The sequence below is a fragment of the Perca fluviatilis genome, chromosome 16 (assembly GCF_010015445.1).
Source record: "Perca fluviatilis chromosome 16, GENO_Pfluv_1.0, whole genome shotgun sequence".
NCBI lineage: Eukaryota > Metazoa > Chordata > Actinopteri > Perciformes > Percidae > Perca > Perca fluviatilis.
The window spans coordinates 8,252,804-8,278,661 of NC_053127.1; the positions used below are offsets into that span (position 1 = coordinate 8,252,804).

Genomic DNA, 25,858 nt, shown 5'->3' on the forward strand with positions numbered 1-25,858 from the left:
TTAAGATTACTGGCTCCCGACCCAGCATATAATATACGTCATCGTTCATCACCAGACGAATAGTAAGGCAGGGTGGTGATGGCGCAGTGGATATGACACATGCCTTTGGTGTGGGAGACCCGGGTTCCATTTCCACTACGATACATCAACCAATGTGTCCCTGAGCAAGACACTTAACCCCTAGTTCGCACATCTGATATGTACTTATATGGGTGTCTTAATGTGATGTTTTTGTATATGTGTTATATGTTTTATGTGTTCTATATGTGGTGCTGTGCTATGGAAAGAAGAGGAAGATGTGTGGAAATGATTATCCCTATGGGACAATAAAGACTATCTATCTATCTATCCATCCATCCATCTATCCATCCATCTATCTAGTTGCTCCAGAGGCGTGTGACCTCTGACATCTATAGCAATTGTAAGTCGTTTTGGATAAAAGCATCAGCTAAATTACATGTAATGTAATGCAATGCTACAAGATCACTCATTTTTACGTACAAACATAGGCTAGACTGTATTAGGAAACCCTTGTAATATGGAAGATTACAGAGAGCGTCCAATACTTTCCAAGTAACTTTATAGAATGTCTTCAGTGAAGAGTAAAGCATACATGTAATGTATTCATTGGGAATACACTCCATTACAGGATTGTGCCATGTGACTTTATTGTTGGATTGATGTCCTTGATCCCAAAAAAAGCCAAACGTTCTGCCTAGTGGCAAAAGTCAGTAGACTGGATAGCCTTTTGTTGTTGACCTTTGTGATGGGGCCATTTTTCTGCATTGAGTATTTTTACTTTTGATACTTTTAAGTACATTTACCTACTTTACTTAACATTTTGCTTGACTTTTACTTGTAACAGACTTTTTCTTTTCTTTTTCTTTTTTACAGTGTGGTTGTAGTACCGCCAAGGGGTCATTTTTACCTCCCTCACGTTTTCAAATGCATGTAGAAATGGTGGAAGAACACTGTTCACTTCTGAAATGTAGTGGAGCTGAAGCACAGTACTTGAGTAAATACTTGAGTTGCTTTTTCACCACTGGCTTTATGTGCTTTAAAGTGCCCATATTATGAAAAGAAATCACTTTTTCTGGGATTTGGGCTGTTATTTTGTGTCTCTGGTGATTTCACACTCATACAAACTTGGAAAAAAAAAACATCCATGCTGTTTTGAGTGAGATACGGTTTCTGAAAGTAACCTGCATTCAGTCTCCGGGTGAGCTGGTCAAAATCGGCAGGTTTTTCTACGTCACTAGCCGAAATGAGGTGGCTAACCGTAGCATGCTAGCTTGTTCTGAATTGCAAAACACCGCTACAACACACACAAGTTAATCTACAAAAGAACTACTTCCATGTCCCTGTTCTGCAGGTATTCCACGCAAAGTTGGAGGTGCGCCCTCGTTTAGAAGAAGTCTCCCGGCTAATCCTGCCTTGTACTGACTGCAGTTAGAGAAACAGCTAGCTAGCTGATGTCATCCTTACCTAGCTACTGCGCATGTGCGACTCCCAACAAAGATGGAACAGAAGTGAGATGCCTCACTCTGTAGCTAAAACAGAGAGCTCAACACACAGGGTGAAAAGAGGAGCTGCAGCAATGTGCAGTACAACAAAAATATGGTGTTCTTTGAAAGTGAAACCATGTAAACCTATTCTGGTACAACCTCTAAATACAATTATGAACCTGAAAATTAGCATAATATGAGCACTTTAAATATGTTTAAATACATTCTAGAGTGTTTTGATATTCTATAATCTAATATTAAGGTCATTTTTTACAGATTCCAAATCCCGTCCATGAAAACAAAGTTTCTTTAGACTTTCCTTGACGTTCCTGTCTGTATATTGATTGCAGGTCGTTGGGAGTGTCCGTGGCACCAGTGCGACATCTGTAATAAGGAGGCGGCGTCCTTCTGCGAGATGTGCCCCAGCTCCTACTGCAACCAGCACCGCGACGGCCTGCTCTTCATCTCCAAGCTGGACGGCAAGCTGTGCTGCAGCGAACACGACCCCTGCGGGCCCGAACCGCTGGAGCCGGGGGAGATCCGCGAGTACACGGCCGAGCCCAGAGCCCTGACCTCGGGGCTGGGCATGGCCGTCATCCCCCCTGCTGCTGCTGCTGCTGATGCTAACGGCACCGCCGCCGGTCACAACCCGAGCGCCGCCGGGAAGCTCCCGGAGGTCAGCGCTGGCGCTGGGGCGCCTGCCTCCGAGCCGCTTCCTGCTTTTTCCATCCCGGTAGCCATCAGGATTCCCGTGGCAGCGCCTGCCTCCTCGCCTCCGCCCAGCAGCTCTGACGCTCCCAGCAGCCCGCTGGCGTACGACCTCCCGCACTACTCGCCCATCTCCTCGTATGAGGAGGAGAGGGATGTCGAAGAGGAGGAGGACGAAGAAGAAGAGGAGGAGGAGCTGGAGGAAGTGGAGGAAGAGTCAGAGGAAGAGGGTGAGGTGGGGAGGCAGAAATCGGGTCCTCACGAAGAGGATGGAGAGACGGTGATGGAATACCTGGAAGAGGAAGAGGAGGAAGAGGAAGAGGACGAAGAAGAGGAGTGACGCACAGTGGATTATTATTACAATTGAAGGCAACGAGGCCTCGCAGTCACTACAGCGGTAATCTACTGTATGTCCAGGATGTTCCACTTCTGGGATTGCTCCGGTCCTGCCGGAAATTTTGCCGGATGTCCCTCTTTTCAGATGTCCGTCACCTTCCTCTTCCTTGTTGTTGGCGTTCTAACCTCCGGTGGATTTGTGAGGACTCTGGTTAACTGCTCCTCAGATCTCTGCAGGGTAAATCCAGACAGCTAGCTAGACTATCTGTCCAATCTGAGTTTTCTCTCGCACGACTAAAACTACTTTTAAACGCACACATGTTCCACCAAAACCATTTCCTTCCCGAGACTATTTTGCAGCGGCCCGGTTGCTCCGTTCGGAGCTCAGCGCCGCCCATGACGATTGTGATTGGTTTAAAGAAAAGCCAATAAACCAGAGCACGTTTTTTCTCCCATCCCAGAATGCTGTGTGGACTAGCCAGACCCTCCTGGAGGAAGGCCTGGCAGTGAGAAACTCAAAGAAGATGAACCGAACACGAGTAGCCCAGTCTGTCACTGTTTGGATGGACGGAGAAATGTATGGGACAGAACTAAATCAACACATAAATAAACTGTTCATAGATCAAATAAACAAACAGCATACAAACTGTATAGAGCCATATTTATACACAGAAGACCGATATAGACAGTATTTATTTAGTTTTGTCCTAGCACGCTAGGTTTACGACACAGTGACGTTGCACACACTGGCGCTGACTCTACCTTCATACTGTACGAGAGATCTGACAAAGACAAGTATCTGGAACTTGTACGCACAGTGGAACTTGGGATTTGTGAAACCTATTTCACTCCGTTATACTTGTTTTCTCACTGATTTTCCCCCTGCTGGTTTGTTTTGGTATCTGTTCTCGGTAGTATTTCAGCTAATCAAACTGCAAAAACGTATCTGTGTACTTGGAAGACAGTTGTTGTATCTGCGGAGCCAGCGTGTACTGTAGGTGTTTTGTGCTAGAAAAAGACTGCTCTGTAGCTTTCCTGTCAAGGCAAGGGGGGGGGGGGGACTCTTCGGCCTTCCGCCCACGTATATGACGTCCACTTGGTTACATTTGAATGAAAAGGTGGTCACGTTTTTTAAAAGAACCAGAACAACCACAAAAACCATGAATTTCCCCGTAAATAAACCAGTTCTCTGCTGTCAAACATGAACATCGCTACGAATGAAACACAACCAGCTCCAAAGTGGACGGAAAGTTGTTCCTTGTGGTCCGAGGACTTTAAAAAAAAAAATAAAATAAAAAAAATAAAATCAGTTCAATGATGTATAATGAGGATTTTACTCCCCTGCGTCTCCAGTTTCTTCTTGACGCCTCAGATCGTTTCTTTTGCCTCGAGATCAGACGATCTACGATAAAATGTGAAAGTGCCACGTGATCGGCTGCCTGGTGGAGCCTCAACATTAGTTCACACGACGAGAAGATACTGCTAGTTTTGGACCGAAGCTGCCAACAGCGAGTGTCCAGGAATTCCCTTCATTAGAAAAACTTCAAGCCAAAAGCAAAATGGATCCCAAACTGACGAGGATTCAGCGTTTTGACTGAGAGTAGTCATCACGCCTCGGCGAAAGTGTTTATACCGCCACGGGATGCAAAAGCCGTCTCGCAGGTTATTAAGCGGATCCACAGAGAGACGAGTGGACCCTCCTCAAGCTCTCGCCCTCCATCACACTCCTGTCGTGGCGGTCTGAATGCAGAGATAGCACTAGGTTTGCTCCGGTGTGTACGCGGTGCTCTGTAGTCTTTATTTATATCCTGTTCTGTGACGCGCAAATGATGAGGACAAAGAGAGTGGGGGGGGGGGGTGTTAACTCCTCTTTTCCTCCTCGTCTTGACTCTCTGTCGAGGGGAAACGAAAAGTATTCGATCAGACGCTACTACCGTGACGCTTGCACTTCAGTATGTGTTCTTGCTACATGTGTTTTCGCTCTGTCTTCAAGCTTAATATTGTCTCTGTGTTATCTGCCAATGCCTTAGAGTGTATTTCTTTGGAGATATTTTTAAGGAATGGTTTGATGCCCGTGAAAGCCACTTGTCCCTAACTAATGCCTTTTTACAGTTGCCAGACAAGCAATGTTTCATTCCAGTGTAATTATGACCTGTTAGATCTCATCGACCTGTTAAAACAACTGCTATATATATAAATATATAAATATAAATATATAAGAAAAGAAGTTATGAAATAAGCTTTGTACTGGCCTCGTTCTTTCATTTCTTGGTTCAACATAAAGCTACGTAGCAAACGTAGATCTGTGAGCGTCTCGTCAATTATTTTGATGACAAGTCAGACTTTTTTAAAATCCGTATGTGGCTTTAAAGGTGCTGTAAGCTACGTTGGGTGACGGCACTTCTCGTTGACGGTGGAAGTATTTTTATACAAAACGAGGCTAGCTTGCCCCTTCCTCCTCCTCATCCTGTCCCGTCTGCCTCCCTTCCGTGCACCCAACCCCCCACCCCCAAATCCTTCTTGTCGGATATTGGCTGGAACGCTGGAAGACTGTTTGTTACGTTTGGTGGTGCAGGTTGGCCAGTTTGTTTATGTTGCTGTTTGTGGAGACTGAGCTGTTTTTTTCCAGTGTGTTCAGGGGACAGGCAGCTCGCAGATAGTGAGGAGATGTTTGCTGTATGTGACAAAAAAATGTTGTAGCCTAAAAAACATGACATCGCTTAGAGCACCTTTAATAAGATCAAAATTCAACATAACAGGAAATAATTTCACCATCAAAGTGCTTTAAAGGGTAATTTCTGTATTTTTCCAACCCCCATTTTCCCATGCATTTGTGTCTAAGTGACTAATATGAACAAAAATATTTCCATCCACTAAAAGTGCTCGTTTTTGCCACTGACAGGCTCAGATTCTTCTTCAAAGTGTCTGACAACATTATGGAGTCTGAGTATGAGTAAGATCCTTTTAGTTTAACATTAAACATCCCAGAAAACGCTATTGCCTATCATCCCACCAGACTCCATTTAAATAAACACTTCTTTTAGTGTATAAAGAGCCAGCATTTTTTCACATGGAAATTGTAAGTTACAGTCTCTAAAAAAAAAACACAAATAAAATAAAAAAAAAAAAAAAAATAATAATAATGCCGATACAGCTGTAAGTGGCTTGGGTATTCTACGTTTTACATCGAACACATTTTCATTTCTTGCAAAACACTGACATGAGGTTGATGACTTAACAGCATCTCACAGATTCCGATTGATTCGGTCTGACTTTGACTTGGCATTCTAACACCTGGATATGTTTATTTTAACCAGTCCATTGTAGATTTTGCTATTTTGGATCATTGTTTGTTGGAAGACAAATCTCCTATCTGTCTTTAGACTCCATCATTTTCTCAAATGGTTTATTTGGCTCCATCCATCTTCCCATCAATTTTAACATTTTTCCTGCTGAAAAAAGCAGAAACATGATCTAATTTACAGTGGGATGTGCGTTCGTATATGTTTCCAAACATACGTTATTTAAAAGTTTTTACTACCACATTCATTTTTTCGGTGGCTTTGGCAAACTTTAAACACACATATACTTTAAAAATGCTCTTGACTCTAACAGATTTGTGAGTACTGATTTCCTATCAATACCTCACTGTAATCTCTGCATTCATAGAGTATCATGGGCTTTGGCTATCTTGATCATCTTCTATGTATAGCTGAAAGTTTAGAGGCGGGTCTTATTGTAGTGTCTATACCTCCCAATATTCCTACGTGCTTGGATGTAAAGCTTGGGAAATTTTGTATAATGGCTTAAACTTCTCCACACAGTACCATCTGTGTGTCTTTCATTTTGCTATCTCTAAAAAAAACTAAAATAACATTAACAACTGGAGAGTTTGTACTAACTGAATATTTGACCAGTTTATTGTTAAAAATAATAAATTTGTTCATAATGACCAAATTATTTATACTTATTTTAAAATAAAAGTGAACGTGGCGAATACTTAAGGCACTGTATGTTTATTTTGACCAAACTAGAGTGGTGATTGTTGGAACAATATAAAGACCAACCAAGATAGCTTTTGAGTTTCTGTCGACTTTGAATGAAGTGTGTTTTACAATGATAAAATGATAAGTTTATTTACATGGAGCGTGGTGGGTTTGGCGATAGTGTTTTCATGGATGTATTAATGTTAAACTAAAAGGATCTTACTCTTTAACTAAAATGTCTATCTCTGTAGGGATCCTTTCCATAATGTTGTCAGACATTTAGAATAATAATCTGAGCCTGTCAGTGGCAAAATAAAAAATAGCACTTTTGTTTGAGTATGTTATCAAGCACACTCAAACACAATACCAGACCTATTTTAATTGCTGAACAAATCTGAGATGTGAGCGACAATCTCTCATTATCAAATAACCAAACACCAGCAGGAAGTGGAGATGCTGTGGTAAACTTTATTATTCACTTTGCACAGCTTTAAGTTGTTGCCGGAGACGGCGTGCAATACCGTTTGGATTCAGCCATGAGAAAGAAGAAGGTCCCGTTTGTTCAGAGGCCAGAGAAGAGGTCTAACCAGCCACAATACGTAGAAACACCTGTGTGGGTTAGCCACAGGTGAGTAAAACAACAAAAGTAAAAGAAAAATAAGCCAGAGATTTAGTGTTGGTGAATCAACAGTGGAAAAGAAAAGGCAGCGTTGGCACTCCGAAACCCTCAGGTGTCCCTGTATTAAAGATTTAAATTAAGCTTTGCAAAGAAAATGGTCATAGTCACAAGCCAGACTGTGAAAATGAGTGCAAACATGTAGCAATACATTCACAATACATACATAGCACTCCAAAATAATGGTATTCAATAAATAGATCTGCCTTTATAACAGGAACATTGTGAATGAGCTCTCCGGTGTAAATCAGCTTGTGTAGTCATCGGTTTAGAGTCCAGAAAGTTCTTCACACCGCACCAGAACCAAGTAAGTTTTACTTCTCATTTTATCTCCTTGTTTTAAAGTTGACGTACGGTAAATCACGTGATGTACTTTTTTTTTTTTTTTTCGCAGCATCGTGAAGATGGAGAAGGTGAGACCAACACTGCTGAAAACAAAACAAAGGTGAGTTTCCACACACTTCTTTTCCCACTTATGTCACATATGTATTCTACATTTTCCAAAGCATATTTTAGGTTTATGGATTTCTAGTTTCATTATTCTTGATACACTGTTTCTGCAGTGTTCACTTCACTTAGCTTATTTTTAGACCACAGACTGCAGTCTAATACCTATTTCGCAGTCATACTGGTCAAAGAATGACGTAATACCAGTAGGGATAATAAGGCTTACAATCATTAAGAAAATTTATTAACATTTAGATCACACCTTTTTTCTATAGTTCCCAGCTGTATATAACCATCATTTCTAATATTATAATGAATCAATTCAAAAGTGATGAGCAGCAGCAAAACATAATGATTCAATTAGTTTTTTGTGAATTAAATGTCAGACTTTTTAAAAACCTAAGGCCTTTTTTAGAGGCCTTAAATGAATGCTTTTTAATATGTTAAGACCTGCAGATACTCTGTAATAAGACTGTTTTATTGGCTAATGATAATTCTAACATCAAAGCGTCCCTCAACGCACCACCGAGGACAGTTTAGAAAATGCCCACAACCTTGAAGGAAGCTGAAAAACAGATGTTCTTTCGCAATATAAAGTACAGGTGATAGGCTAAACCATTCGTGGGTTTGTTCTGTTCCCGGGGACAGTTTCGCTTTATTTGGCTTATTATAACGTCCCTTTTTGAGGCACAAGCTTTTTTTTCCTTCTTTCAGGGTGGGGAGAGATAAAACTATCTGCAAGTGGAATAAGAAAAAAACCGTCTGGAAACCCCAAACTCTGGTAGAAAGACATGTATTTCTGTTCGCCACAGATTCAGATCTGTAGGCGATGATGCATTAATGTTATGGTCTGTGATGATTTTCAATACGTTTTACAGTTTTACAAACAGTATATCGCCATTATTTTTCACTTGAATGCATAAAAAGCTCAGATTACACACAAAGGCAAAGAAATTGTAGATCAATCACTATAAAATCTATCAGAGCCTTCAGACATTAAGCTTTTATAGTGCGTTCCATTTACCGCGATGACGTCACACCCGAGTTAAATGCGTTCCACTTACAAGTCAGGTTTTCATCGTTTCCATTAGCTCTAGCCACTGTTAGCCACTGTTAGCAGTGCCAGTGGATAACAACGCATTACGCTGTTTGTTTTCACAAAAAGCACAGATAGAAGTTGGACAGGACTGTGTGAACGATTGATTTAGTGAGACACAAATAAGACAGAAGTGTTAATAACGGTATGTTACCGCAGCTTTCACAACTCTCGATGCACGGGGCAGCCATGTTGGAGTTTTAGCTCGGGGTACTCGGTGGTTGCCCGAGGTCAGGGGGGGCGCGTTTCCCACTTTGACCTCGGAAAATCCGACTGCCGAGTACAAATGAAACGCACTATAATTAACAGAAAACACATTTGTAGTTGACACTGGACAGCCCTCGTTAAATACGGTGCATCGAAACATCAACACGTGAAACATCAACACGTCAAAGCAGCAACACGGAGGAAACGGATAGTGTCTTTTTCTTTTCTTTTTTTTTTATTTCCGCACATCTTCCTGGCAGCACAACTTAAAAGGCAATAAATTAGAGTCTCATGTTAAATACAGCTGTAGATATTGTTCTGAGGACACTGAAATGACAGTCTGAGCCGTGTTCACCCACAACGTTGTCTTTTTCTGTGTTGGGAAGCAGTTTGTCACCACAGTGGGAGGGGGGGGGACTTTGATCATCTTTCTGTAGAAGAGTTTCTTAAAAAGGAACATTTCACTGCCACAAGACACCGAAAGAAAATCTGACAGTCACATTTCCACGTGTGTACTGTGCATTTAAATGTAGAAAAGTTAACGGTTGTTAAAATGTTCTTCCAGTCACCTCAGCCCATGCAATTTAATTACAGGGCGTTTTAGGAACCTTAAAATCAGAACGGTAGCTTATGCTGAAAAAGATAACGTATCAGATACATGTTGTGCTCTCTGTCACTATGGATACATTACAGCATACTCGATACCAAACTCCAAAAGATGTCCGCCATTCATTTTTGCTCGCTGGGAAAACGTTTCCCAGCTTCTACCTGCTGGCCCCTTTAAGAGGTTTTAAAGGGGTCTCTTTTAGGATGGTCGTCTATGTGGAAAAGAATTTGTGTTTTTATTGCAACTAACGATTATTTTCATTGTCTATTAATCTGTTGATTATTCGATTAGTTGTTTGGTTTATAAAATCTCCGAAACTGTTGACAAATGTCAATCGCTGCTTTCCAAAGCCCAACAGGACGTCCTCAAATGTCTCGTTTTGTCCACAACTCAAAGATATTAATTTAAAGATGCAGTAGGTGAGCCTTATAAAACTAACTTTCTGTCAGCCTATGTTCCAGTAGAACTACATGAAGCGGGTCATTTAAAAATAAACCCAGCTCCTCTGACACCACCTCCAGCCTGTAGTGCGATTTGCAAAAATCCACCGCTCCCTGTTCAGATGCACCAATCAGGGCCAGGGGGGGTGTCTACCTGCGTGTCAATCACTGCTCATGCACACACATTAATTCTCTCTTGTGGGGGGAGGGGCTTAGGAGACTGTTTTGGGCTTTAGCGGAAAGGGGGGAGAGACTGAGAAGTTGTCGATGTTCACATTTTTTGGCTAAGTCCTGGACCTTCACAATCCTTCCTACAGCACCTTCAACTGTCAGGAGAGAAGAAACTAGAACATATTCACATTTGAGGAGCTGGAATCAGAATTTCTTTTCAATAAAAATTACTCAAACCGATTAATCAATTATCAAAATAGTTGGCGATTCATTTATTAGTTGACAACTAATCGAATAATCTTTGCAGCTCTAAGTTGCAGTACCGTGAGTGGCCACTGGCTGCGTGGTGGCGCTGTATCCAGTAGCTGTATTACATCCATAATGTGGTGGTAAACGCTGAAGAGCCAACGCTCTGGGAAGTTGAATTTTGGACACACACACACACATTCCTACTGCGAGTATTAAGGCCTTTATAAAGATAATTGGTATCACTCCATTATACTAGATTTGCAAAAAAAAAAGGGAATTTATTTGAATTAAGTATGACTGGAAACACCGGAGTGTTTTGTTTTTTATATATCGTAGTTGGCTTCACTCCGTTGGCGTCATTCGTGCAGGTGTAACAGACGGGTTTCCACAGCAAGGTTAAATACGTAAACAAAAACCCAGCGCTGTAAACAAAGCATTCACCCTCCTGAGGCACTGCCCTCGCTACAACAACCAGGTTGTCTCTGCCAGTCCGTGTTCGGCGGGATCCCTCTTTTTAACTTCAGATTGATGAACTCCGCAGCTTCAGAGATAGGTTTACTTCCAGGGGCCAGCTCAGAAGAAGCTGAAGAAGAAAAGGGAGTTAACTGGGTGAGAGTTTAGGGTTTTAGGTCCCTCTCCCACCCAGGAACAGTTGCAGCAGTAGATCCTCTTCCGTGGTCTTGCAGCCGGCAGTTCTTTATGGCACTAAAGTAATGAACGTGTACAGTAAGGTATAAACAGTAAGCAGTACTGAGGTCTTCTTCCTCTCGGGAGTTGGATCCCAGCTCCAGAGCCGAGTTATCCGGCCGTCCGTCCAGGCATATCCAGGTTTTTGCTCCGGCCGAGGGAAGGTGATCCCCTTCCTGTTGCTCGGCATCAGTTGTTATGACAACAGGAGTAGAAATATGAGTCTTTCTTCTGGCCCAAGTCCACGCCTGTTTCCTCCGCTGAAACCCAGTGAGACACTCAGTTATTTCTATTTTAGGACTTCTGGTACGGATTAAACAAACAAGATATTAGGTATAGTTGTATTACTTTTGTCTTTCATTGCTCTCGTATAGTTCATTTACTTTTACTGGATGTATATACCTCTTATTTTATTTATTCATATTTTTATTCTATTTTGTATGGTGGCCAACAGGGGCAAACGCACTGCAACTCAATGAAACACACGCAAATAGACAAAACGCGAGCAAATTAAGAAAACCTCTTCATAAATTTGGCAACTAGGGTTGGGTACCGAAACGCGGTGCCAATAGGGCGCCGGTTCAGACGTAAACGGTAGTAACGAGACCGAATAAGAACGAACATTTCAGTACCTCATTTCGGTGCCTGACTTTTTATTTCAGAAGTATCGCTGCACGGGACGCTACATTACCGTTAGCTAGTAGCTGGATTAAACACAATGGTTAAAATGCTGACAGCTTACGTTAAGCGGAGTAAAGTGTGACTATTTCCCTGTAGAGGGACCTAACAGTCAGCAGCTGACGTGGTCGGAAAATCAACACAGATGGTGAGTTTACTTGAAACTCGCCAGCCTTGTGGTGCTCTTTAAGTTATTGTAAAATACCCTTTTCCCATCTGGTAGTTGTTTTTGTCGTTTACCAGCAATTTACTGGTGAAATAAGTTATTGTCATTACATGATTGATTAATCATTTAATTTTGACCATACGGCCTTAGCAATAAACAAGCAGTTCTTTAATGTCGCCAACTGTTTTTTTATATTTTATTATAAAAATATAATTAAAATCTCTCTCTCACTCTCACTCTCTCTCTCTCTCTCTGAAAGAAAACTCAAACGATTCCCAACCCTATTGGCAACACATGCGCTGCAAATACACAAACGCACTGTAAAAACAGAAACGATGCAAAAGAAAAGCACACAATCCCCGAAAACAAATGCAACAACAACAAAAAAACACTGCATATTACACAACGACAGTTCTCCAGGCCTCTAGGGGGCGCGCTGAGTGGAACAGCTTGATTTTGGAAAGACTCACCGGTCATATACTGGAGGGCAGTGCTGTTGTAATCCTCAGCAACTCTCTGGAACAACTCGTCTGTCAAGCAGAGGAAGAAGATGATGTGATTAAAACAGGCCCAGTCACATTCATAATACCTGGTTTAGAAGCAGTTTGTTCAGAGAGGCCCCATTAACCTTCGTTAGCGCTGCTCGATTATGGAAGAAATCACAATCACGATTATTTAACACGATTACAGATTGGCCTTAATACTTTTCCCGTTTGAACTATTATTATTATTTTTTTTTTTTATTCAGAACAAGACAAAATCAAAGTTAACTTGCAAAACGTAATGTGCAAAATAAGTTTTTCTCGATCATTGTTTTTGTGATCGTTAGGAGCTGAAATCGTGATCAAAATTTGATTAATTGCACAGCCCTAACCTTAGTGTACTTTAACCATTACACTATCCCAGAATACAGAGGTCAGGGACTACATTTACATGTACATAATATTACTATATTCCAACTGTTTACATGGCTAATGAAAGTGAATATTCTACTAATATTCCTGTTTACATGTAGCCGTGCAAAACAGGATTTTTTTCAGTTTTCCAACGGTGGAGGACGTGTTGGAGCGTGTGAACGCAGCTTCCCTCTCTCATTCCTTCAACTGGCTTCTTGAAAAGGTCAGCGTAGCGATGTGTGCGCATATCCAAAAACCTGTTGATGTCAAAGTCTTTGATAATGTTTAAAAGTAGCTGAGTGTCTCCTTCTTATCGGGTCTGCAGCAAACTGTTGGCTGGTTGGTTTGTGTACAGCAACCATAGCAACGCACAGAGCTGACCACAAGCCAGCGGTGAAAACCCTGATTGAGACACATATTCCGAATGCGCTGTATACACGTCCAAAGAAAGCCTCTAAAACCAGGATAATACCGGAATATCCCACATGTCTTAATCGGAAAATGATATATTTGGAAAAAGGCCTTATTCAGAATATCCATCCAGAATATGCCGTTTACATGACCTGAATCAAATTCGGAATATTGTCATATTCGGAATATTAGTGTAATATAGGTGCATGTAAACATACTAATTGTCTCAATCTGACTCATGTCTTACATTCATATACACTTCCCTTTTTTCACAATCATTCACGGGACACAGCAATATTACCGTCCTTAAAAATAGTTTAATCGAACCATTTTGTCATTTAGTTCTCTCTAATCTACTGCTGAGAAATATCTTTACTGCAAATATAAAAACGTATAGAAGTTTTAAAGCGGATTTGAATTTGTTTCAATTGGCCGACAGCAGCAGCTTCTCCGGCTCTTTTCAGACAGTGAATAAGTAACATCTGTCAAAGTAAATGTTTTGTTATCACACACAGCTGTCATAAAGTCAATATTCTTTATGGCTTCATGCAAAGTCAAAGTCAAGTTTATTTCATCCATAAAATGGAAATTAGACATGCAGACATGACTGGACCGTTAAGGAAAGAGCCTCATGCTTGCATGATATTCGGCATCTGGTGTTTGAGAGGACGGATTTTGCAGTTAAAGATGCCAAATGTTGCTCTGTACAGCACTGTGTAACCATGGTTTTGAACGGTGCTTTATAAATAAAGTTTACTTAAGTTACTTATTGGGCTGCACGGTATGAGGAAAATATCTAATTGGGATTATTTTAACTGATATTGCGATTGCGATATGATTCACGATATTGGAGGGAATTATTTTTTTTGTATCCCTCATTTTCATTGAAAATTATTAAAATTAAAATAAATTAAAATGATTAGTGTGTGATTTTTGCAAGTAACTAACTATTTTTTTTGGGGGGGGGCTTTTCAGCCTTTAATGTACAGGACAGGTGAGAGAGGAGAGAGAGAGGGGGAACACATGCAGGAAATCGTCACAGGTCGGAGTCGAACCCTGGACCTCTGCTTCGAAGGCATAAACCTCCAAATATGTGCGCCTGCGCTACCCACTGAGCCAACCCGGCCACGCGAGTAACTGTACCAAACAAAGATGTTTTCTATAGTCTGTAGGATAGGATTTGTAGGTCGGGACATCTTCAGCACCACAATACTTCATTCAGAATGGTTTGACACATATTTTGCTATTAACAAATATTGCGCCCTACCTGTGATTTGGATATTGCACTAGTCCATATTGCGATTTTCGATACAATGGCGATTAATTGTGCAGCCCAATTACTTACTCACTAATGCCCACTGTGAGCGTGAGGGACACTCATCCTCATAATGTTACTGGGACATTTTCTCACCAGTTTCGGAGCCAGGCGGCAGCGCAGGCATTTAGGTGGCACCGAAATCTGCGTTGTCCGATTGGGTCCGATAGATACCGGTCATTTAGGAACCAGTGCCATATTGATCCGAATCAGAAAGAAGTTTATTGCCACAGTAGTTACCCTATGAATTTGCCTTGGTGATGGGTGTATACATACAAAGACATATTAAAACATAAATAAACAATACTGAAACAAATAAGCACTGGTTTTCGGTACCCAACCGTACGCTCGACAGTAGAATGAAAAGATGTTAACTCAGCATGAATGAAGTTCGAAAATATACAGAGGAAGTAGTGGTCTGATTATTTTGAGGTTGTAAGAGCGGTTTTTCCCTCTACACCGTGAGGTTCTGAAGAATCTCAACTATCTGGTCTTTTTAAAACCGTGTCTTCCCTGAAGAACTATCTGCCATGTTGGGTTGGATGTTCTCTTACAATATAGTGCGTTTACGTACGTGAAAAGGTGCCCAGATTTGTCAATATCAGAGTTCCAAAGGGAAACCCACTTCCTCAATTGACAGATTGTGAAAGAATACAGCGGTGATCGTAGTAAATGTGTTCTGCAGGATGACTGAAGGTGTGACTCACCCACGTTGTTTCCTGTTTTACTGGAGGTCTCAAAATGCAGCGCACCGATCTCTGTGAAAGCAAACCACACAGACACACTCTAATTATTCCTCAGTTTGGGCAGTAAATGATCTCAGAAATGTCTGTGTAGGTAGGAAACTTGGTTTCCCTTTTTTCTGCAGGTTCACCAGTTTAAATCTGAGACTTTTTAACACCACAAGGAATGCAATTGTATACCTGTAGGGACAATTTGGCCAAGTATTAGGCCTTTTCAGTCAAGTTAAATTAGATCTGGACCCCGATAAGTGGCATACAATTATTAAATTAATTGACCATTTAAAAAAAAAAGAAAATTATTTATTAAGATTCACAGTCTGATGAAACTTAAACTCCACAAAAAAAAAGGATTAAACGGCCTCCTGCTGCACAAGCCACTGTCACACCAGTCTCCCTTTCAGTTTACAGGCGAATAACGTCTCATGGCAGCTGGCAAACAGGCACGAAAACATTTCATAACCAACATTACCGCCCATGGCAGGCATCTACTTTTGTAAATCAAATTAAAGACTCCTAAAATTTCATTTAAAAAGACTTCTGACGAGGGCATCTGTGTCCCAACTACAGCTGAAACCGTCAGCGTAAACAAACTCTCCTCTCAGTCTGGAAAACTCTAAACTGATTTGCCCTCTACAGACCCTGTTTATCCACTTCATACAAGAAGCATACAAGTGCCAGCTAAATGTACAAATAAACAAAGTTTAGAGAGTCGATAGACTAATTTTTTTTTAAGCACAAATGCCAAAACTTCCCTGATCCCAGCTTCCGTCCAACAAAACGAGCAATTTGGGACATTTTATAGAGTACACAATTAATTAAATGAATAAGAAAATACAAATTAATCAATGAAAATTCCCAGTTGCAGCTATGATAAATTCTTTTCTTTTAACTAACTAAAAGATTGTGAAAATGTTAGCATAACATCACCGAACAGATTTCTTACATAGTGTATAAACAAAAGACAAAAACGACGCCAAAATATGCACACTGATCGGTTGTGTTCGGCTGGTCAGACATCTTAATGAAGGCAGCACGACAGTAGAGCATTAAAACTATTACTGTGATCAGAAACCACTGACTTTTTACATAAAACTGACCTGAGACCAGGCTGCAACATCAACACATTCCAAGGGAGTGATTATATTTACATGTAAATCATAAATCTAACCGGTGAAAGTATCAGTACAGGGACCAGTAAGAGTGGCAGGTTTATAACAGGGAGACTGTAATTACCGTCAGCAAAGTCCTGAGTATCGTGGTAGTCGATTTGCCGCAGGCTCCGGTCTCCTCCAATCAGGTCGCTCTTAGTGCCACACAGGTAGATCTTACAGTGCTGGAGTACACAGCACAGATAAAAACACGTTACTGAGTGCAGTATTGAGAGTAAGTATTTCAGAACTTCAACGAGCGGACCACGGATTGTGTATTTATACCGTGACCATAAAGAGAGCCAGACGACACGGATTCCATTTAGACAACTCTGTACAAGGCGAAATTTAAAAAGAATTTCTCCATTTCTCAAAAGAAGGAATAAAATTCTGGTATCAGTGCTCAAAACTTAGGTCTCCAATCGACAACACAACAGACTTTTCCCGCTCCTGTATGGTTTACTATAGCTTCATGAACTGGTAAGAAGCTCTGTAATGATAACTGTCCTGTAAAACCTAAAACCATTCAGCTGCTGAAAAAACAACAACCATGTCCAGGCACAGAACCGACCTAGAGTGCCTGGACATGGTTGTTTTAAAAGGAACATGCCGACTTATTGGGACTTTGTCTTATTCACCGTAACCCCCAGAGTTAGATAAGTCCATACATACCCTTCTCATCTCAGTGCGTGTTGTAACTCTGTCTGACGGCTCCACCGGTAGCTTAGCCTAGCACAGATCCTGGAGGTAACCGGCTCCATCTAGTCTACTGCTCCCAATAAGTGACAAAATAACACCAACATGTTCCTATTTACATGTTGTGATTTGTAGAGTCACAGCGTGTACAAAAAACAAGCTGGAACCGCTTACCTCCAGGATCTGTGCTAGGCTAAGCTACCGGTGGAGCCATCGGACAGAGTTACAACACACATGGAGATGAGAAGGGTATATATGGACTTATGTAACTCTGGGGGTTACGGTGAATAAGACAAAGTCCCAATAAGTCGACGTGTTCCTTTTAATGACGTACTTTATTCCCTTATATGAGCACCGGTGGTTAAAAGGATACCCGGAGCGCTCCTGCCACTTTGTTTCCTATACATTCAGCTGCTACATTTAACTTTCGACTAGAAACGCTCACTTACTTCCTCGCAGTTCTGCAGCTCCTTCACCCAGAACCGAGCTCGCTGGAAGCTGCTGCTGTCGGTCAGGTCTGAAAGTCCAAAAGTAAGAAACGTATATAAACACAACTCTGCATACAGCGATGTTAAAACTAGAATCCACAACTAGTCTACCAGTTCTTATTATTATTATTTCACAGATTTTTCACAATGGAGAGTAAAATGAAAGGAATATAAAAGAAACTGAAGTAAAGGGTTAACAGTCAAACAACAGAAACAAGGTGGAGGGTAAAGAAGAAGCAGATTTGATGGAAGATGTTAAATAAAACATGACAGCAGTGTGACTAATCCGCTGGGACATGCCATCAGCTGTTTTCTAAAAAGAGACAAAGTTCCTCTATGTGAAACAGAGTAGGCATGGGCCGGTATGATAACCTTCAGCAAAAATATCACGGTATTGCAATTACAACTTTGAAATGTATTATTTTTTAAATGCCTGAAAAAATATGAAAAATTGAAATAATGTCCCTTCTAGTGCTGCAGCCAACGATTGTCATTGTCGATTAATCGGTCAAATATTTTCTCGATTAATCGATTACTTTTGTAGTCTTTAAAATGTCAGAAAATGGTGAAAAATGTCCATCAGTGTTTCCCGAAGCCCAAGATGACCAGTGGTGGGAAAGTTCAGTTCACAAATTTTAAAATGAACTAGTTCAGTTCATACTTCAACATTTTGAACTAAGTTCACACTTCCAAAAATGAACTTAGTTCATAGTTATTTTTTTCCATATGTTGCTTCAGTTCAGCGTGCAGTTTCAGGTTCGCTGTGGATGTGACTGAAGGGCGGATTTTCTTTTTGAAAGCCAGCGGGCAAAGTTTGCACAGAAATGTCAGATTATTCCCATCCTCACCGCCCTTGTCCTAAAACTCGTTTAAATGATCACACGAAGCCTCCTTGCTGCTTCGTCTCCTCCACGCTGCTTTCTGTTTTGATGACTCATGCGGCGGTGAGACACTGGTGGCTGGTGTTGCCAGATTGGGTGTTTTTTCCGCTACATATGAAGGCCTGTTTACGGTGTGTTTTAGCCGGGTTTTGGCCTGGAAGGCTCTATAGAAATCTGTCACCCTATTGGACAAAGTTAAACTGAGAGCGTGGCGTTCACAGACACCAGAATGAAGGAGTTCAGAGTAACGTTCATCAGGCAGTAATACGGTACGTTCAGAGTTCATGAACTATCGTTCAACACTGAAGACGACGTCCTCAAATGTCTTGTTTTGTCCACAATAGGGCTGCATGATATGAGGAAAATATCTCATTGTGATTAGTTTGAATGATATTGCGATTGCGATATGATTCACGATATTGGACGGAATGATGGTTTTTGTATCATTATTCTCACATCCACTGAAAATTATTAACATTGAAAGAAATTAAAATGATTTATACTGTGATTTTTGCGCAGATCTGTACCAAACAAAGAGGTTTTCTTTAGTCTGTAGGATAGGATTTGTAGGCCGGGATGTCTCTGCAGCACCACAATACTTTATTCAGAATGGTTTGATACATATTTTGCCATTAACAAATATTGCGATTTGGATATTGCACTAGTCCATATTGCGATTTCGATACAATTGCGATTAATTGTGCAGCCCAAGTCCACAACTCAAAGAAATTCAGTTTACTGTCACAGAGGAGAGAAGAAACTAGAAAATATTCACATTTAAGAAGCTGGAATCAGAGACGTTTGACTCAAAACGATTAATCGATTATCGAACTAGTTGGCGATTGATTTATTAATTTACAACTAATCGATTCATCTTTGGAGCTCTGGGGCCTATACCATGAAGCTGGTTTAGGTGGCTAGCCAGCTATGTTTCAGTTTAGTTTCCACCAACCCTGGGTTTTAGGTACTATGAAAGTAGCTCGGCTTTAATCGGTGTTCGTTGCCATGGTATCTTACGCTGCACGGCTAACCTGCTCCGGGGCAGGTTATGTTCTGGATTTGAGATCTCAGTCTGAAGTTTGACCAATCAGCGGTGAGCAAAGAAAAATATAGGTGACGTAATTAATTCCCAGCTGCTGTTCTCTGTTGCAATCATTGCAATGGCTTCACCTTTTGCTGCAAAGAAGTGTTTGTGATAAAATATTCACAAAAATAATAAAAGGTTGTGATAAATACTCACCACTTTGAATTATATTTTTATATTTTGTCTTGATCTGCTGCCAAGAACGTTTGGAGTTGGGGTTGCATCTAAAAATCAATTAATATTAATCTTTCTTAGGATGTCAAAGCTAATACATTCACATTTTACAAACTATATATATATATATATATATATATATATATATATATATATATACACACACATTTTCATTTTATTTAATACATTTTTAATATGATTAGCCTATATTCATAATTTCACATTAATGGCCTATAGAATGTATTTCTTTAACCTCGCGTACGCAATCAGCAATCTTCCTCCAAGATTGTTCTCTTGCTTTGGCAGCAGAGACGGTATTACTGCGTTGCGAAAAACATTTTTATATTCTAAAATAATTTCTTGCTCCTTCGCAAGAAAATATATTGCTCTCGCTCTATCCATATTGAACGTGATTGGTTGTTTCGGTGCCGACGTCACTCTTTTATGTGCACGGCCGGAGTAATCAGAGTTTAAGGATCAAAGCCTGAGTTAACAGAGAAAGTTGATAAGCTGCGTCATGGTACCAATAAAGCCTGATTGCATCGGTTTGGTTTTGTCAACTCTAAACCAATCCTGCAACCCTGAGTTTGTTCAACTACCATCATGGTACAGGCCCCTGGTCCCTTCAAGTGTAAATATTGGGTTTCTGAATGTTGTGGCGGTATTTCTGGCCTTATCTTTAAAAGGCCTTGCATTATCGCTTCTGTTATAGCATGCAAAGTTGAAGCAAGATGCACTTTTGCACTGATCTAGAGGAAACGCTGTACAGCGTAGCTACAGTGGCTGTTAGCATGAGGGAACAGAATAAAGGGTTTAACCTGCTATCACCAACTATTTTGATATTGATCCATTTTTAAATGGGGCGGGAAAAAAGTAAAAATTCTCTGATTCCAGTTTCCTAAATGTGAATATTTTCTAGTTTCTTCCCTCCTCTGTGACAGTAAACTGTAAACTCAAATCGACTGTGAAAATAATCGTTAGTTGCAGCCCTAAAGCTGCGGACACTGAGTGGAGTCCAGCATCTCGGCACTAACAGATGTATCTTGAGAAGTCAGCTAAAATGTAATGTAGAGCTACAAACCAAAACCAAGACAAATTCCCTGGGTATATTTGGTATCAGTGGCACAATGCTCAGTTCCCCATTGAAAACACCACAAAAAGTAGCCTGGTGCATTCAGTTCTCTATGCTGTGAAGTTAATTTAGAAATGCATCCAGCTGTTGCAGCCCAAATACTAGCAGACCTCCCGTACTGCCACCAGAGGTTGTGGAGTAATAGTCTAAATCTTTTTGCTCCGTGCGGCGCTTAGCAACACCCAAGATGATTGTGATTGGTTTAAAGAAATGCCAATAAACCAGAGCACGTTTCTCTCCCATCCCAGAATGCTGGGCGGACTCGCCAGACCTTCCTCCGCAATGCTGTGGTGCAAGGTCTGGTAATGAGAGACTAGTGTAGTAATGACACCCGAAAGCTCTCCTTCAGATGACTAGCAAGCGAGTAGATTTACCATAGCAGACTATGGCTGCCCGGGCTCCTCTGTAGTAGATTCGGCTCATGGCTTCGTAGCGCTCGGATCCAGCTGTGTCCTGAGTGAGACAAAGAGAAAAAGAAAGAAACTGAGATCAAGCTTCCTGTTGACGTGCATGAAATGCTTCAGCCTTTGTATATCTCAGAGCTGATGTTACATAGTCGACATTCCTACAACCCCCATGCAGGCTTAAAATGCTGAGTAATCCCCAGTGTGACACGCCCTGCAGCTCCGAGCCAATTTCCCCTCAATGCTATTAAAGTTGTGGAATCACCTAAAAATCAGCTGTTTCTTTTGGCAAAAAGACGATTGTGATTGGTTTAAAGAAGTCCAAACAACCCAGAGCATTTATGTGTCCGATCCTAGAATATGTGTGTGGTGTAGCCAGACCTTAGTCCACAGCGCTGTGAAGATAGGTCTGGCAATGAGAGACTGCATTGTGGGTAAGGCTGTACCATATGAGGGAAAAATCTAATTGCGATTGCGGTATGATTGACACTATTGTAGGGAATGATCACTTTTCTATCATTATTCTCATTTTTATTGAAAAAAAAAAATTTATAGAAAATACTATTATTTATATATATATATATATATATATATATATATATATATATATATTTATATTTATATTTATATTTATATTTATATTTATATATATATATATATATATATATATATATATATAGTCTGTAGGATACGATTTGTAGACCGGGACATCTCTGCAGCACCACAATACTTCATTCAGAATAGTTTGACACATATTTTGCTTCAAACAAATATTGCGCCCTACCTGCGATCTGGATATTGCACCAGTCCATATTGCGATTTCAGAAAAATTGGGATTAATTGTGCAGCCCTAATTGTGGGTAATGTAGGCACCAGGTTTTAAAAAGGAAAAATGCGGGGAATAAAAAAAGACTTTCTGGTTCTGCTGCATCAATTTTGATATTGTTTTTAACTGTTCATCATGAGTTTAGGCTGAGTTAGTCTAGGCTGTTATTGTGGCACTGATGTAGTACAAATACTCAAATTCATATCAGGAAGCCTCTAAGATAAGTTAAGACACATTTTTATTTAACCCCAGCAGAGCAGCAGTACGACAAAGTATAGAAAGTAACAGAAATAAATAATAAGACGTACATAAACTAGAATAGAATAAAACGTAGAAACTATAAACCATACAGAGCATTTGGAGACATGATGAAGTGACAGTGGTGTAACTCTAACTCACCCATATTCCCAGGGTGATCACTTTCTCTCCCACCTGGATTGGTTTGGCAACAAAAGCAGCACCGATAGTCTGTCAGGAAGAGAAAACAAGCACCAGAAACTCAAATGAGTCCCTGTAGACTGTGGGTACTCTCAGTCAGAATATTCTTCCTTGTCCTACGTTAACATGGAGCTTCTGCTCCAAACCAGCAGTTAAGTTGTTGTTATTCACATTTTTATTGCAGTTGGCCGTGAATTGGCAGATTGGCAAAAAGTAAAAGCTGTAACGGTTAATGTATTTGTGCACGTGGAATACACAGTGCATAGATTGATGCACATAATGCTGAACTAAAGCAGATTTAACTCGCCGGTCCTCATCGGTATAGTTTCATGAGTCACGTAGCTCTCCACAAGCAGAAAAAAAGAAGAGCTTAAAACGCAACTTGCTGGTTCAAAGTTAGGACTAACAAGTTAATTAGCAGTTAAGATTGATTGTATAGCCTATTTACATTTTTATCACGCAAAAGACATTTTTCAAAACTTTATAAAAAAAAATTTAAATGCAGTGTTCGTCGTCGAATCACAAAAAAATGTAATTATTGTTATTGAGGTAAAATGTGCATTTAATCATTATTTTGATTTGAGGTCATATTGTGCAGCCCTACGAGAGAGGCATGTCTGAATAACTTCCACGTGACGTTAATATGAACGGCCCGCAAAATGCTTGTCTAATATAACATCTGCTTAAAGAAACATACCGAAACATTACTGCATCAGTTACTTTGAAGCTTAAAGATGATCACAGATTTGAGCCTGATTACCAGAACCTCTGTGTGGGCCTTTCATCGTTGACATGGAAATTAAAGCAGAGCAGCTGACACTCACGTTCTGGTACGGTCCGACCAAGAAGCGATGATGAACGTATCTCTCCACCAGGCTGGTCTTGCCCACGCTCTCCTTCCCCAGCATCACCACTTTGGCGTCCACACGCATTGCACTCATAGTTACTGGAGTGGAAAAGCACAGGATGGGACCGCAGCAGAGCAAACAGGAGGGAGGGAGGTAGGGAGGGGGGAGAGTTGAGGGATGGTGGTTAATGTACACGGCTGCTCAGTGTGCTGTGTGGTGAAAAGACAGGATACAACAATACAGGAACAAATGAGTGGCAATACTAATGATGTCATGTATACAATTTGCATGCATTTTAAACAATAAAACATGTTTTTATTTGGAGAAAAAGATCACGAAACTCCATGATAACCAAATTCTAAACGTTTGTTTGATTTAGAACTTTTTTTTTTTCACTTCCTCTTATCTTCTGTTGTTTCTGCAAAGAATCTCTTCATAATTTTGTCTTTCCAGCCAAACTGTAATAAGGACTGCCCCTAAAGAATATGTCAAATGACAATAGTAGTAGTGAAGAAGAAGTATAAAAGTAGCAGAAAAATAAAGTAAAACTACCTCAAAATTGTACTGTACAGTAAGTGAATCAATATACTTAGTTACTTTCCATCACTGGATGTGGATATGAAAAGTTTGTTCTATAATCTGTATTTCTAAATGACATGACTAAAATATTACTTATGACACTTTGATCATGGTTAATACATATTGTAATGAAATAGACCGAGGCTTTAATTGACTAAGTTTCGTTTCAGCTCTACTGTAAATGAATGAATTACACACAAAGCATTAGCTTTCGCTGTATTACCAGACGTTACACTGATTTTAAATGAAAAAATGAAATGTTAAATGTACTTCATTCCTGCTTGACTTTTTACCATGTCGCCCCTTAAGGTTAAAACTTTCATTTTCAAGATGTGATAGCTAACATGTAGCTAGCTAGCTAGCAAAGTGACTGTTGTATCTGCAATTTATCTAAAACAACTTCATAAAAACAAACATGACGTTTTATTAAATTATATAAAAACGTATTCGTCTTCAATTCACCTCACCTTTCAAGTACTGTACTTAAAGAATAAAATGTTTAGGTAATTGTACTTTACTTGAGTATTTCAATTGTCTTCTACTTTATACTTGTAACGTTACTCTATTACCCAAGTTAGTTAGCTAGCTACACCTCTGAGGTATAGCTATATTTTACGTTATCTGCATAAAGAGTAGCTAGCTAACTTACTTTTAGTAGCTATATTTTGATGCTAATGCCTTTGTACTTTTACTGAGCGCAGGACGAGTATTTCTACACTGTGGTATTACTACTTTTACTCAAGTAACGTTAGGAGGTCTGAGTAGTTGTCCCATCACTGCCTCACCGGGACAAACATGACATAGCAGCCGTTAACGTTAACGTTAGCTAAACTAGCTAACGCCAAACACTCACCTGGTAACTAGCTTGACTCAACAAATTTTCTTCAACATCTGATCTTCTCCAAGCAGGAGCCGAACCGGGGCTGTCATCCGTGCTTGTCAAACCCGTTTTAAAGTACAGCCTGTAACCGACAAACGGCTTGTCATCTCTCCTGCTGCTGCTGTTTGGAGGCTCGCAGCTAGCTAGGTTAACGTTAGTGTTGCGCAACGGCTGGAATTACAAACCGTCAGTTAAATACCGTTACAGAAAGATATCGTAACCGGCTAACAGGAGCTTGATTTTCTGATAACAAGTCCAGCTAACTGACGGGGTCAGCTGTCCGGGACACAGAGCTGTTTCTGAGGGGGGAGAAATCTCCATGAGCTTTGTTTGTTTGGGTGGGAACCAAAGAGGCGACACACGGCGGTTTCCAGGAGGCGGAAGTGCCCGGATTAAGTGAGGCAATCGCCGGATGTGTGGAACCAGTGTTTGTTTAATTGCTGTAATGGAATCAATTACATAATTTAAACATGTAAATGTCTGTCAAATAAACACTGTATATACTGTCATATCCACCTACCTAAGATATATAAGCAACATGTTATATTAATAATTCCTTCCAGAAATAATTTGTTCCAGCACCATTTTGGACTTTTGCATAGAGCTGTTTGTTTACATGTGTCGTCTATGTACATATGTGTAGGCGTATGTATGTGTATATTTATATATACACTTGTACATATATATACTCCGCTCCGCAGCATGTGGTTGGTCTGGCAAAGTGAGACTATTTATATACAAACTTACATAGTAGTCTGTACATAGTGTTTATGTTTACCATGTTCAGCTTTGTTGTCCTTGTTTTAGCCGGATGTCTATTTCTGTGTATGTACTGTGAGAGCAAAAAGCCGGAGTTAAATTCCCTGTATGCAAATTCTTAATCTGAACTGATGAAATATTATAAATGTATTTAATAACTATGCATTTAAAAAAAATGATTTGCCAATTAATGTTCA

General features: G+C 40.3%; 2 protein-coding genes across 3 annotated transcripts in view; one reads left to right on the plus strand and one right to left on the minus strand.

Moving 5' to 3' along the window:
* nsd1b (nuclear receptor binding SET domain protein 1b) overlaps positions 1 to 2,736 on the plus strand; it is a 42,325-nt gene extending 39,589 nt beyond the window's left edge. Inside the window, 1 exon segment of the mRNA XM_039777297.1 lies at positions 1,856 to 2,736. Within this exon segment, the coding sequence (XP_039633231.1) occupies positions 1,856 to 2,553 (698 nt within the window). The 3' untranslated portion in view covers positions 2,554 to 2,736.
* A 4,247-nt stretch (positions 2,737 to 6,983) lies between these two features.
* On the minus strand, positions 6,984 to 25,286 carry rab24 (RAB24, member RAS oncogene family). Of its 2 annotated transcripts, none has more exons than XM_039776923.1 (9): positions 24,876 to 25,286; positions 23,420 to 23,652; positions 22,557 to 22,625; positions 21,302 to 21,380; positions 17,618 to 17,685; positions 16,558 to 16,657; positions 15,289 to 15,339; positions 12,430 to 12,489; positions 6,984 to 11,375 (listed from the first exon to the last, which is right to left on the minus strand). In XM_039776923.1, exons 2-9 carry the CDS (start codon positions 23,534 to 23,536, stop codon positions 11,305 to 11,307), a joined length of 615 nt encoding a protein of 204 aa, XP_039632857.1. In that variant the 5' UTR covers positions 23,537 to 23,652; positions 24,876 to 25,286; the 3' UTR covers positions 6,984 to 11,304. The 2 variants fall into 2 exon arrangements, with proteins under 2 accessions (XP_039632857.1, XP_039632858.1); XM_039776924.1 differs by having other exon boundaries at positions 23,420 to 23,541; positions 24,876 to 25,285.
* Between the last annotated feature and the right edge of the window lie 572 nt (positions 25,287 to 25,858).

What these genes read in the sequence shown, in the direction of transcription:
- rab24 (XM_039776923.1), bottom strand. Translation starts at nt 23,536, where the DNA reads ATGAGTGCAATGCGTGTGGACGCCAAAGTGGTGATGCTGGGGAAGGAG. An exon ending in GGCAGCCATAGTCTGCTATG is followed by an intron (nt 17,686 to 21,301) that starts GTAAATCTACTC and finishes TTGGACTTTCAG; the next exon opens with ACCTGACCGACAGCAGCAGC. An exon ending in TAAAACAGGAAACAACGTGG is followed by an intron (nt 12,490 to 15,288) that starts GTGAGTCACACC and finishes TCTGCTTGACAG; the next exon opens with ACGAGTTGTTCCAGAGAGTT.